We start from the raw sequence: 13190 nt of genomic DNA on the forward strand, positions 1-13190 counted from the left end.
ACTCCTACTATATAAAAATAGCCCCTACAATATTTATGCCCAGTGGCATAAACTTTCATGTTTTAAAAATATGAGTAACAGTTTAGTAACTCAGACATTCACCTTGTGGGGCCTGGAGATATTCTATCAGTTTTTCAGATAATTGTCTTTTGCTTTCTTTCATGTCTTTATTAATTTTTAACACAGTTTTAACCCGTGGGTAAAATTACCCAGGATTTTCCTGCCAGTTTTTTCAAAGTACATATCTAACTTCCCTATCCATAAGTGTAATAATTACAACTAATACGTGTAATATAATAAATGTAATAGCTGTAACTACCATCTGTAATCAGTGCCAATAATTCCTGATAAAGCTGTTCCCAGTGAGGCTGCTGCAGTGGAATGTCTCAATCTGAGTGTGATTTGTGGTGAAGGACACTCTGAGTTCTCTTTTGAGGGAAGCATTACAAGGAGAAAGCGTTCCTAGAGTTGTTTGGGTTCCCATCCCATATTTCTCTCGGAGCTGTGTAATTCAGCACTTGATGTACAGCTGTCATCAGGTGCAGCAGTGTTTTGTTTACACTCAATGCTTTAATATTTGCAAATGTAGACATTGAATAAGGCATTCTTCAGACTCAAATGGCCCTCAGAAGATGGAGGAATAGAAATGTTCCAGATTGATAATTACCAGGGAAGCTTTAAACTGCAGGCACCTCCATAAGTGTGTGTTCAAGAGGCAGCCATCATTATGATGAGGAGATGTGGCAGCTCAGAGCCCAGGTGCTGATTAAACATCGCTCATGAGAGTGGAACTGCTGGCAAATCTGCGCCCCCACCCCTAAGAGCATCGTCTCACATGAGCTCCTCACACATTACATTCCAGGGCTGGAAGTGTGCCTTGGCTTTCTCTAAAACAGCTGCTGCCGAGGCTGCAAGGTAAATACTGGAGAGTGGCAGCCCATTTTCTCTCTGTCCCTTCCTGATACCTGAGGAATTAAGGATGAAACTGCATTAATGGCACTTAAAGGGAGGCACAATAATGATGCAGCAGCACGGGGAAAACAAGCTGCTGCAGGGTTTAAGGAAAATCCTGAGCAAAACCTTCCTCATGTCCCCCAAACATGTCCCCCAAACACCCAATGTGTATCTGGAGCTTCAGGACAATCAAAGCCAAGGATCCAGTGGGAAATCTGGTAACATTTGGGTTTATATCCTTCCTTCATGCCGAGGAAAGATAAAGGAGGGGATTTATTTCTTATCATGAAAACCAATCAAATCACTTGTGTCTCTTTGCAGTTATTATTATTTTTAAACTTCAGGTTTATCCTCCCTTAATGCCAGGTCTGGCACAATCTGGGGAGAAGGAAGGATGGGGACAATCACGGGCAAAGTCCTCTGCAGCTTAGCTGAATGATGTGAAGCCTTTTTCCCAGAGTGAGAGGAGCCCTCCAGCCTCAGAGAAATCTGTCATCAGCAATTGTTGCATTTGGGAGGGAAGGCAAAGCCAGAATTCCCCCTGGCCTCGTGCAGAGGCTGTGCCAGCAGGAGCTGCTGTCCTTTTGGATCGCCAATGTTTGAACTCCTGATCAGGACGGGATTTTTACATGGTTCCAAGTGCAGAGTGTGCTCAGCAGTTTCCAGATGGGGGATCTGCTGCAGCCCTGGGGCTCCCAGGCATCCCCCATGGCCATCACTCCTGGCTGGACTGGCAGCTCTGCCTTCAGGGCAGCTGGAATCCAGAAACAGCAGCCAAAGACCAAAGTTGGAGCTTAAAATGTGCCCCCTGCCAACTTTAACCTCCCTCCACACCTCCTCTCTGGAAGGGATGTACTTTGGGACAGCCTGTGATCTGATTTATCCATGCTTTTTCAGGATAAACTGGGATTGCTTCAGCTTTAATAAAGACCTTACGTTCCTAAGCATCTTAGAGATAATAGTGCTTAATGGGCACTCAGGAAAAGACAGACTGTGTCATTTTTAAAGATATAACCCTGACATTTATGCACAAAAATGCTGTTTGCTAAATAGTGCTCATTTCAAAGCATTGTCTTGGATTTTGAAATGCCTTTCTATTCCTGGCTGACAGCTGGAGAAAAATGGCTCTTCCTGCAGCAGTTCCATTGCAAATGCAAGCTCCAACTGCTCTGCAGTGGGGCCATCTCCCCTCCCCTCAGGCTCCTCTCTGGAGTGACTTCCAGGGCTCTCTCGAGTGAACGTTTCTGTTTCCAAGGCTCATCTGCTGTCAGAGTGCAGAAAAACCTGCATTTATTGCTGCTTTCTGTGCAGCCACTGCACAGGACAGTGTAAAGCACTTTTTGTACAGATATCCTCCTCATTTAACCAGGTGTTTGTGTCAAAGCAGTGGCAGAACCCCTCTGAACTCCATTTTCCTTGCTGTTGTTTTAGGGGTCTCTTTGGCTTCCTTAGGTTTGAGGTTTCCTCAAGTGTAAGGTACAATTGCTCTGTATCTGCCCAAAAATTCTCACCATATTTGTAAGCTATTGAATACTTTTGAGATGGACTCAGATCAAAGCAGTAACAAAAATTCCAGCAGAAGCAGGGCTCTGAAAGACTCACAAAGGCAGGAGAAAGCAAGTTTATTTTCCAGAGAGACTATTTAAGCTGTTACAGCGTGGTGGGAGGAATGCTCAGCCGTGAGGGAATTTGATCAAACCCTGCTGGGATCAGGAGAAATGTTTGGAACAGCCCACAGCTCATGGCCCTGTGCAGGCAGAGGGAAATATAAAATGTAAAGGAGAAAAGCAACAGCTTTAAAACTTCCTATCAAATTGAGAGTTTGCACCTCGAAAATCATGCTTTAGTTCCTGCCTGGTGTTGCAAGAGATACCTAAATCAGGTCAACCAGATTCTTTTGCTGTTTGTAAAAAGGAAGAAGTTCATTACTTAGAAATTCTGTAACACGAATCATGCCAATTGTGCCTTTGGGAACTATCTCCACTTGCAAGCTGAAGTGAAATAAATCCCGTTGGAAAAGGCAGATCCTTGTATCTTAATAAGCTCAACTTTTTCTATATATACATACACACATGTATTTTTATCCCTCTGCTTTCCAAAGGATCAAATCAGGGCTCAGTGCACCTTTCTGGAGTGCAGATAATTATAAAAACCTGCCCTGGCTCTCAGGGGGATATTTTGGGTGGAGAATTACTTTACCATTTTTATTTAGCCCAGAGTGGGATTTATAGCAGTTTTGTCTCTGGTCATTCAGCACCACCCATGCTGCACGAAAAGGACAGAAAGGCTGAGTCCCTCTGAGAGTTCAGCAAAAAAAATCAAGGAAAATTTGAGCAGCCTTGTTACAGCTGGGGGCAAAACCTTCGCAAAAGCAGCTGGAATAAAACCACATCTGGAACATGGAGCTGGGTTTTGGATAGGCAGTGAGGAACAGAGGAGATACCAAATGTGACAAATAGGCAGGGACCTTGCTATAAACAAGTCTAGTCTTTTTTAGAAAAATCCCATTTGCTGAGTTTGACACTTGGGGTCATCCCCTCCCCTGGTCAGGGTTTGGGTCCTGAGCCTGTCCCAGGTCTCAGCTGCCCAGAGCCACAGAAAGGAGAATTAAACCATCCCCCAAGCCCAGATCCAGCCTGCATTTATTGCATTTAAAAATTCCTCTGTTTGGCTGCAAATATCTTACAGTCCCGAGAAGCTTGCCATCTACAGGGACAAGGAGTTATTTGGGGTAAGGGAGGCTGAAATCCAGGGGGGTTCCAGAGTGGGGTCTTTGCCTTTCCGTGCTCACCACCTTTCCTTGAGGACTCTGATGGCTGGAAACAAGGAGGGGAAGGTGCAGGAAGGGCAAGGGCAGAGCCTTGGGCTGTGTTTGAGTGCACCCCAAAAGCAGGAGCCCCCAGATGGGTGATGAGGCACAGAGGGGCACTGATCCTGGAGCAGGCAGGTATCAGCCAATTTCTGGATTATGCTGTCAGAGAGGTGACTTTGCAAAGGAAGATGCTGCTAAACTGTGAGCAGTGATTATTTTCTGAGCAGATGATGTGGTGAGTGCACAGGTACTGCCTCCCAGCTGGACACCACATGGCACAGGAGAATCTGTCCTTTGCTAAGAGATAAGGATGGGAAAATATGCTTGGAGGGGGTTCCCAGTAGCAGGTGCTGCAGTGCAAGTGGAGCTCTGTCAGAGGGAATTATCTGCAGGAAAACATCTTCCTCAGCACTGCTTTGCTGTGCCCTGCTCCTTTCTGAGCCTTCCATGTGCCCCCAGCCCCAGGGAGTGCCTGTGATCCAGACCCCTCTGGAATCCACATCCCTGCCAAGGAGCCCCAGGGCAGACCTTGTGCTGGCTTGGCTTCCTGAATGCCCCACATTACCCTGGCACCAGCAGCAGCAGCACGGAGCTCACAGCCATTGGGGTTCCAGCTCTCCTTTCCCTGCAGTGCCTGCCTGGTGGTTTCAGTGAGTTCCCTCGCTCCTCCCGGGGTTCCCTGTGGCAGGAGGGGAGAACCAGAATCCCTGCAGGGATGGATGTCCAGGTGTTTGTGGGAGCCCTGCTGGCAGAGCCCCTGCCAGGGCTGGCACTGGGCTGCCTCTGGGAGCTGTGGGAGGCAGCAGCATCCGGCAGGGCCTGTGCTTCCACGTGGCTGCTTCCATGTGTCAGCCGTGTCCCAGCTGACACTCAGCCCGGGAAAATCCTCCTCTGAGCCAGGACAGGAAACGTGGCCACCAACCAGGCACAAACAGGGCTTTATCCTCAACCAGAAACAGTCACAAGCTGTAAAATCCCCCACTGGGAATGGATTCAGCCCTGACCTTTGCTGAAGCTCCCTCAGTCCCTGATGGCTCCTTGAAATGGAAATGTTTGCTTGGCACGGAGAGCTGGAGGAGCTTTTCCAGGTGTGCCTGCTGAAGTGTGCTGTGCAGTTGTGACATTTCCCTTGCTGTGGGCATTTTTGTGCTCAGAGAGTGAATGGAGCTGATGCTGTCACTGACTCACGTGGCTCAGCCCCTTTTGGCAGAGCAGCTGGACCCAGGCTGTCATTCCCTCTTACCTTCCACTGCTAAGCTCCAAGGAGGGGCAGATACTGTTTTTTCCCTTCATCCTTGAAGAAATCACATTACAGATGATGTGCTGTAAGTGAAAAGTCAGGTCTGCCACTGAGCAGCCTTTGGTCTGCTGTGGAGAATTCACTCTCTGACTGAGGGAGGAGGGAGCTGAAAGGGAAGACTCCAAAATTTACAATTTTTGCCACCTAAGTCCTACCAGCAGCCCAACATGAAAGCCAGTGCTTGTTTCCACACTCAGCAAGAACAGCTTCATTCCTGGAACATCATTTATGTTGAGTTAACATCGATTTCTTCTTCCTTCCTTCCTTTCCGTGTATAATGCTGTGCTTAATTTGTTTTTAAAATGTTATACAGTAATTACTTTATTCAAATGAATCATCTGACAAACTGGTTCTTCATCAAACTTGTCACTTACTCTGCTATTTTTCTTTTAACCTGGACCTTACAATAAATTCTGAGCTTGGCTGTCAGTCATCAGCAAAAGAAGGAGAAGAGACTATTTATGGGATTGCTGGATTTCATTAGGGATGTATGGATGAAAATGCTCCAGCACAGCTTGTTTGTGATGCAGATTTATCCAGTCATTCAGCTCCTTTTAGCAGCTGAATGGGCCTGAACACAAGAATCAAGCTGAAATAGGTCCAGCCCAAGCCTTTTCAATGCCAAATCCCCCAGCTCAGTCACAGTGAGGAATTACTGCCTCCACATTCCCTCCTGGGCTCTGTCCATGCCTGGGCGTGGGACTGGATGAGCTTTAATGCCCCTCCAACCCAAACCATTCCATGATTCCATGTTTTCTCCAGGCTATCTCACCAGCAAATAAAGCCTGAGTGCTCTCCTGCTCTGTTCATGTGGGCTAAAGGAACCTGGAAGTGTGTTGATAGTGCAGAGTTTTCGTTTGTTTGCTCAGAAAACACACCCACACAAAACTTGCCCTCTTTCCCTCCCTGCCCTCCTGCTGCCCACTGAGCTGGCACTCTTCTCCAAAAGGAAAAATCCTGTGGAATTCTGATAATGAAGTATAAATAGTTCCTGGTTATACATCATTAATTCAAATTAATCTTCATTTAATAGGCAGTTGATTAGAGGGATGGAAATGGTTCTGGCCCTTAGATGAGGAAGTGCTTGTGTACATCCAGGTATGAAGGTTGCCTCAAGGGTGGTTGGATGAAGTAGTTTTAATTAATTTTAAAAAAAATTAAAAAAAGAAGAAGCAGAAAGTGATGGAATGTACAGTAATAATTTCTGAGGTGGAAGAGATTTTTGCCAAGATCAAATGGCAAAATACCCATCCTGCTGGAAGTGGGGAGCGATTGTGGGGTCCCTTATTTCCAGGTGATCTCAGGCTGTCCTGTGACATCCACCCTCCCTGATGGAGCAATGCTCTGCTGCTTCCAGCAGGGATTCCAGGAAAACTCAGCAGTGGAACCTTCCTGGCCCAGGCCCAGGCTGGCATTGCTGCTGACTGAAAAGAATTGTCTTCTGTGGGTGAAATGAGGGAAAGATAATTGAATTTAACCACTAAACTTGCTGGGAGTGTAGTTGGGATGAGGAATTACAGGATTGGATCTGAAAGGACAGGCTTTAGATTTTGTTCCCCTTCAGGGAATCTGGAGTTTGCAGCTCTGGAAAATCCTGCTGACTTTTAGCATTCCACTCGATGTTTTGGTTCCAAATCCTGCACTTAGGCTGGTTTTGGGGCTGTTTTTGTGTATCACACTCCTTTGCAATCACTTGGATATTTTCTGAGGAAAAAGGAAGAAGTCTTTAAGGTTCTGATACCTGCACAATGCACGAGAGAAATCCGTGGAGTGTACAAGAAAATTGCTGAAGCTGGCAGATTGTTTAAGCCAAGTCCAGGCATTGCCCTGTGTGGGTTCAGGAGACAAACCAATGCTGTTTGTTCCAGGGATAATATTACCAGAGTGGGGTTGGTAGCCTCCAGGGTCTTCACTGCTGGATTAAAATTCAAACCAGGTTTGATTCCAGTGTGTTCCCATTTCTGATGGTCAGCTAATGACTGCTCTGTTCCTACATGGGTGACATCAAAACTGCAGGAGGCTGCAGCTCATGAGCTGAATGCATTCAGAGGGCCAGAAATTACAGAGAGAGGGGCCTCAAATTTAACATGGGGAAGTGGGGAAATGTGTAAGTGAGAAATCCAAAGTATTCTCTAGTGACTTGCACTAAATGAGTAAATTATACTTGCAAAATCAAGCAGTGAAGCTGGAGATTGCTGTTTAGAGGAGCTCTTTTTTAAAATCAGCTGTGTGTGCAGTGCATCCCTCAAATCCCTCTGCCCCTGGGCAGTGGAGGCTGGGCCGTGAGGCACCTTCCCCATCCCAGAGCACACTCCAGGGAAGATCATCACACTCACTAAATTTAGGTTATTTACAGTCCTCTCTGGGAAAGCTTGCTGGCGTCCACGGGTTCAGCTCCTTTCCTTGGAAAAAGCAGGAATATTCCCCTGTCCCTGAGCAAGCAGCAATGACCAACAGCTGCTGGGGTTTAGGAGAAAGCAGAGGGAACACAGAGCTTCAGGGGGACTCTCAGTCCATTTGCTCTCGAGCTCCTCCGTGGATCCCGGACTGCCAGCGAGTGCAGAACAGCTCAGCAAACATCCACACGTCCAAGTTCCATCTCCAAACATGAATTACACTGCAGCAGGCAGAACAAGGCCCATGCCCATCCCTGGTTTCATTACAAAGGAGCTGCACAGGAGTTTTCACAAGCATTTAACGTGTTCCTCTGAAAAGGCCGGACAATAAACAGGCATCATCTTCCCCAGATGTTTGTGGAGCAGCATTCATAATTCTGAGTTAACCCAGTGCCACAGCAGATCAAAACCAACCATCCTCCCTGCTCTTGCTGTAGTGCTTTGGACAGCCATTGGGTTTTCCTAGATGAACACTCAGAAATTATAGCTCATAATTCATTTTTTACTTGTTTCTGTGTGGCAATTAAGAGGTGAATAACCCTCCCCATAATTAATCTCTGTTCCAACAGGAGGGATATTCGAAACTGTGGAAAATGAACCTGTGAATATTGAAGAATTGGCGTTCAAGTTTGCTGTCACCAACATTAACAGGAACAGAACACTGATGCCTAATACCACATTAACCTATGACATCCAGAGAATTAACCTTTTCGATAGCTTTGAAGCCTCAAGGAGAGGTAAATATCTCAATTACTGTGTCAGTTACATCCCTGCTTTGTGCTTTATACCTTTCCCCAGCCTGATCTCCTTTTCTGCTCTGCTTGTATCATGTGTACCATAAAATTAATCTTTCAAAGGTGCTTGAACCAAGAATCAAGCTGGGCTTGGAGCTGTCATGTGCTTTCTGAATAAGCCCCTACGTCCTGTCTGCATGCTAAGAGCCCCAGATGGCAGGTGGCAAGTCCAAGCCATTTTTCTTTCCAAAACACAGATTTGCCACCTGGAATTCTGCAGAAAAATGATCACAGACTCACAGGAAGCACAGGGGGATGTCACAGCCCAGAATTAGCACAGATACCCATTATTGGTAAATTATTTCTACTGCATTTTAAAGACCAGAGGCCAGTAGCCCCCCTGCCCTGAAATATTAATGCTCAGTGGCCAGGAGGAAGAAATAAGTTTCTCTGTTATAAACAACTGTAGGAATTGGAGTGGTCAAGTGTGGAAATTTTTTTGCCTCTGCTTTTTTTTTTTTCCCCTGAGAAGGAAAATTATGGCCCAATTCAGTCCCATCTAATTGACCTGCAGGCCAAAACAGAGAGGGGTAATAAGTCACAACTGTCCTTCAGCTCCATGTGTTCCTTGGCCTCTAGGAACCAAGCTCAGAGTTTGATAAAATGCTGTAAAGAGCAGCCCAGTTCCTGGAACTGGATTTGCTGTAAAATAAAAATGCCTCGCTTCAGAAACCAGGCTGGTGAGCTTGCACCTTTCAAACACCTGCACTACCAAATTCTCCTTGTGCCACTTCAGTTTGTTAGCAAGAGTGGAGAAAAGGAGAATGACTTCAAAGAACATCAAAAAGAGCTTTAAGTGGCATTTTTTGCATTCTTTTTCAGTTGTCAGGTATATGCTGGAGCTGTATGCTGTAGAATCTCAAGCATGGGGGATTTATAATCCATATAATCCAGGCTGATACAGAATTTCAGATTCCCTGTAGAGTGAGAATCTCTTCTGTGACTATTGTGAAAGGACCTCCTCCTTTTAATATGTAAAAAGCTGTTAATGTACATGCAAGAAACTCACACAGACAGCAGTAATTTCTTCCCATCATGAATTACTGAAGTTATTTATGAAATTTGCACATTAAACCTGTGATGCTTTAGGAAGGCTTCTGAATTAAACTTGGAAAGCCTGTGCACTTCATGCTGTCTGTGAAACACTCATTTGTAGAATGGAAACAGAAAATAATTGATTTTCTGTCATATTCTATTGCAGTCAGAGAGCTAAATGCGAATTTAAAGAATCTCAGCTCATTGTGGCAGTTGGTGTATTTAATATTTCCCTCAATCAGAGCAATTGCTGGACTTCCCACCCTCACAAGGAGAGCAGCCCTGCAGCTCAGAGCAGGGCTTTGTCTCAGTCGGGAGCCGTGTTAAAAACATTGGCAGTAAATTTCACCAGTGGACAGAAATAACTGATATTACTTCATCTCCTGTCTGTCAGCCTGCAAAGACATTGGAGAGCAAGAAAAATGCAGAGACAGCTCCAGGCAGGGTTCTTGAGGCTGAGATATGGGCGCAGGAGAAGGAAAGCTTTGTTGATGTATTTGGCTGGTTTGGAGGGGTATAAAATGTCAGTGTGTGGGTTCTTTATTTCCCTGTGCTGTTACCTGGGGCTCTGGGCACTCCTGCCTGCTCTGCAAACACAGATTGTGGAGGGCAGTGAATCGTGGTGCCCCTGCAGCTGCCTGGAATGAGAGCAGCTCACGCAGGCAGAGAGGTGCCGGTGCCAGGGGGATCCCTGGAGAGCCTGCTGTGCCTGCAGGGGTGTTACCTGATGCTCTGCCGTGGAACTTCACTGCTGAGACACTCCTGTGGCAGGCAGAGAGCCCCTGCTTCCTCTGGGACAAGGCCATTCTGAGAGAGGCAGCTCAGGAACCCGTGTGATCTGCAAGGCAACCAGCAGAGAAGGTTTTATTTGCAGCAAGGAAATTTAGGGGTATAAAGCTGATCAGTAAAGCCATTTTCAGAAGCACAATCAAACCAGGATCACTGAGGCTGGAAAAGCCCTCGAGCTCTGAGTGCCACGTCCAGGAATTCCTTGGACACCTCCAGGAATGGGCACTCCAAACCTCCCTGGGCAGCCACTGTTTAACAACCCCTTCCATAGGGAAATTCTCCTGCCATGCAACCCAAACCTCCCCTGGCCCAGCCTGAGGCCGTTCCCTCTCCTCCTGTCCCTGTTCCCCCCCGGCTGTCCCCTCCTGTCAGGAGCTGTGCAGAGCCACAAGGGCCCCCCTGAGCCCCCTTTGCTCCAGCTGAGCCCCTGCCCAGCTCCCTCAGCATCTCCCTTTACCCTCTAAACCACCCCTGAATGCCTCAGGAACCACTGGCACATCTCTGGGTGGGTCTGGGAGCAGCACAATGCTCTGATCTCATGGGAAGTGATGGAGATGGAGAATGCATGGATGGATGGATGGATGGATGGATGGATGGATGGATGGATGATGGATGGATGGATGGATGGATGGATGATGGATGGATGGATGGATGATGATGGATGGATGGATGATGGATGATGGATGGATGGATGATGAGATGGATGGATGATGGATGGATGGATGGATGGATGGATGGATGGATGGATGGATGGATGATGGATGGATGGATGGATGGATGGATGGATGGATGATGGATGGATGGATGGATGGATGATGGATGGATGGATGGATGATGGATGGATGGATGGATGGATGGATGATGGATGGATGATGGATGGATGGATGGATGGATGATGGATGGATGATGGATGGATGGATGGAATGGATGATGGATGGATGGATGGATGATGGATGGATGATGGATGGATATGGATGGATGGATGGATGGATGATGGATGGATGGATGGATGGATGGATGGATGGATGGATGGATGGATGGATGGATGGAGATGGATGGATGGATGGATGGATGATGGATGATGGATGGGATGGATGGATGGATGGATGGATGGATGGATGGATGGATGGATGGATGGATGTGGATGGATGGATGGATGATGGATGGATGGATGGATGGATGGATGATGGATGGATGGATGGATGGATGGATGGATGGATGGATGGATGGATGGAGGGATGGATGGATGGATGGATGATGGATGGATGATGGATGGATGGATGATGGATGGATGATGGATGGATGGATGGATGATGGATGGATGGATGGATGATGGATGGATGGATGATGGATGATGGATGATGGATGGATGGTGGATGGATGGATGGATGATGGATGGATGATGGATGGATGGATGGATGATGGATGGATGAGATGGATGGATGGATGGATGGATGTGATGATGGATGGATGGATGGATGGATGATGGATGGATGATGGATGGATGGATGGATGATGGATGGATGGATGAATGGATGGATGGATGGATGATGGATGGATGGAGGGCAGCAGCCCTCAGAGAGCACCCCCAGCCCGTGCTGTCCCGCACTGAGCGTGCCTGGTGTGCCCCAGCCTGTGACCAGCTGGCGCTGGGCGTGGCGGCGCTGTTCGGGCCGGCGCACAGCTCCTCGGTCAGTGCTGTGCAGTCCATCTGCAACGCCCTGGAGGTGCCCCACATCCAGACCCGCTGGAAGCACCCCACCGTGGACAACAGGGACGCCTTCTACATCAACCTGTACCCCGACTACGCCGCCATCAGCAGGGCCGTCCTGGACCTCGTGCTCTACTTCAACTGGAAAATCGTCACCGTGGTCTATGAGGACAGCACGGGTGAGTGCTGTGGGGCTGTCAGACTCCACCAGGCCTGGGGCAAGCTCACTCTGCCATGCCCTCTGCAGCTCTCCTGGCTCACAGGGGAAAAGCCCCTGCCCTGCTGCTGCCATGGCTTTGGAAAGCTGCTCTCTTCACCAGACCCTGGGAAGGAGCCCCTGGGGTTTGAATAGTCAATCCCATTTTGCTTCCTGGTTGTGGAACCCATAACACAGCTTCAAAGTGATCCCAGAATCCCAAAATCTGGAGATCACCCAGTCCAATCCCCCTGCCAAGTCAGGGTCACCTGGAGCAGGTGACACAGAACTCTCCAGGTGGGTTTGGGATGTCCCCAGAGATGGAGACTGCAGGCCCTCCCTCCCTGGGCAGCTGTTCCAGGGCTCTGCCCCCTCCATGGACACGAGTTCTCCCTCAGGCTGAGGTGGAACTCGTTGTGTTTCAGTTGATGGCCACTGCTCCTCATCCTGTCACTGGCAGCACTGAGCAGAGTGTGGCACCATCCTGTGACAGCCTTGGGGATATTTGTGTGGGTTGGTGGGATATTTGTCTGGATTGATGGATCCCCTCTCAGCCTTCCCTTCCCCACACTGACCAGGCCCAGCTCCCACAGCCTCTCCTCACAAGAGAGATGCTCCAGACCCCTCATTCTCTCTGTGGACCCCACTGGACATTCTCCAGTAGCTCCTAGATAAACCTTCTAGACAGAATAGAAACAAGGAGAGGTCTTTTCCTGCCCACTCCACAACCAAATTGGCATTCCAAAAGGTATAAGCACATCAAGTGCTGTGTACATGCTCAGCCACAAAAAAGCCTGATATTAAAGAGATTTCATTTGCAGAGGTATTTACAAAGTAAATTAATCATCAATCATCTTATTAACTCAGAGTCAGGAAAGTAAACATGTCAACTTTGATCAGTATAAATAGTCCTTGGATTTGGGGTTAGAGTGGTGCCAGTTAACTCCAGCTCTTTTATTTCCCATCCCTAATGTTTGACGTCGTTACACCACAAGAAATAAAAACACCTTGGCCAGGTTGGACGGGGCTCAGAGAGCACAGGAGATGTTCCTGCCAGGGCAGGGGGTGGCACTGGATGGGCTCAGGCTTTTGCCATGTGCTCCTGAAAAGTAGCTGCAGTTCTTTGCACTGCTGCTTTGGCCTCTGCAGGACACCACACCTGGGCTCCATCTCCAGTTTGTGTGGCAGCAGGAAGCGTTGGGA

General features: G+C 47.8%; 1 protein-coding gene across 5 annotated transcripts in view; it reads left to right on the top strand.

The window, feature by feature from the left end:
- The window catches only part of GRIK1 (glutamate ionotropic receptor kainate type subunit 1), a 97610-nt gene that overhangs the window by 36135 nt on the left and 48285 nt on the right, over nt 1-13190 (top strand). For all 5 annotated transcript variants that reach the window (XM_064729023.1, XM_064729002.1, XM_064728992.1 and 2 more), the window contains exons 2-3: nt 8032-8199; nt 11713-11970. In XM_064729023.1, the coding sequence (XP_064585093.1) occupies nt 8032-8199; nt 11713-11970 (426 nt within the window). The remainder of the gene's footprint in view (nt 1-8031; nt 8200-11712; nt 11971-13190) is intronic.

Source organism: Zonotrichia leucophrys, chromosome 1, assembly GCF_028769735.1.
Source record: "Zonotrichia leucophrys gambelii isolate GWCS_2022_RI chromosome 1, RI_Zleu_2.0, whole genome shotgun sequence".
Classification (NCBI taxonomy): Eukaryota; Metazoa; Chordata; class Aves; order Passeriformes; family Passerellidae; genus Zonotrichia; species Zonotrichia leucophrys.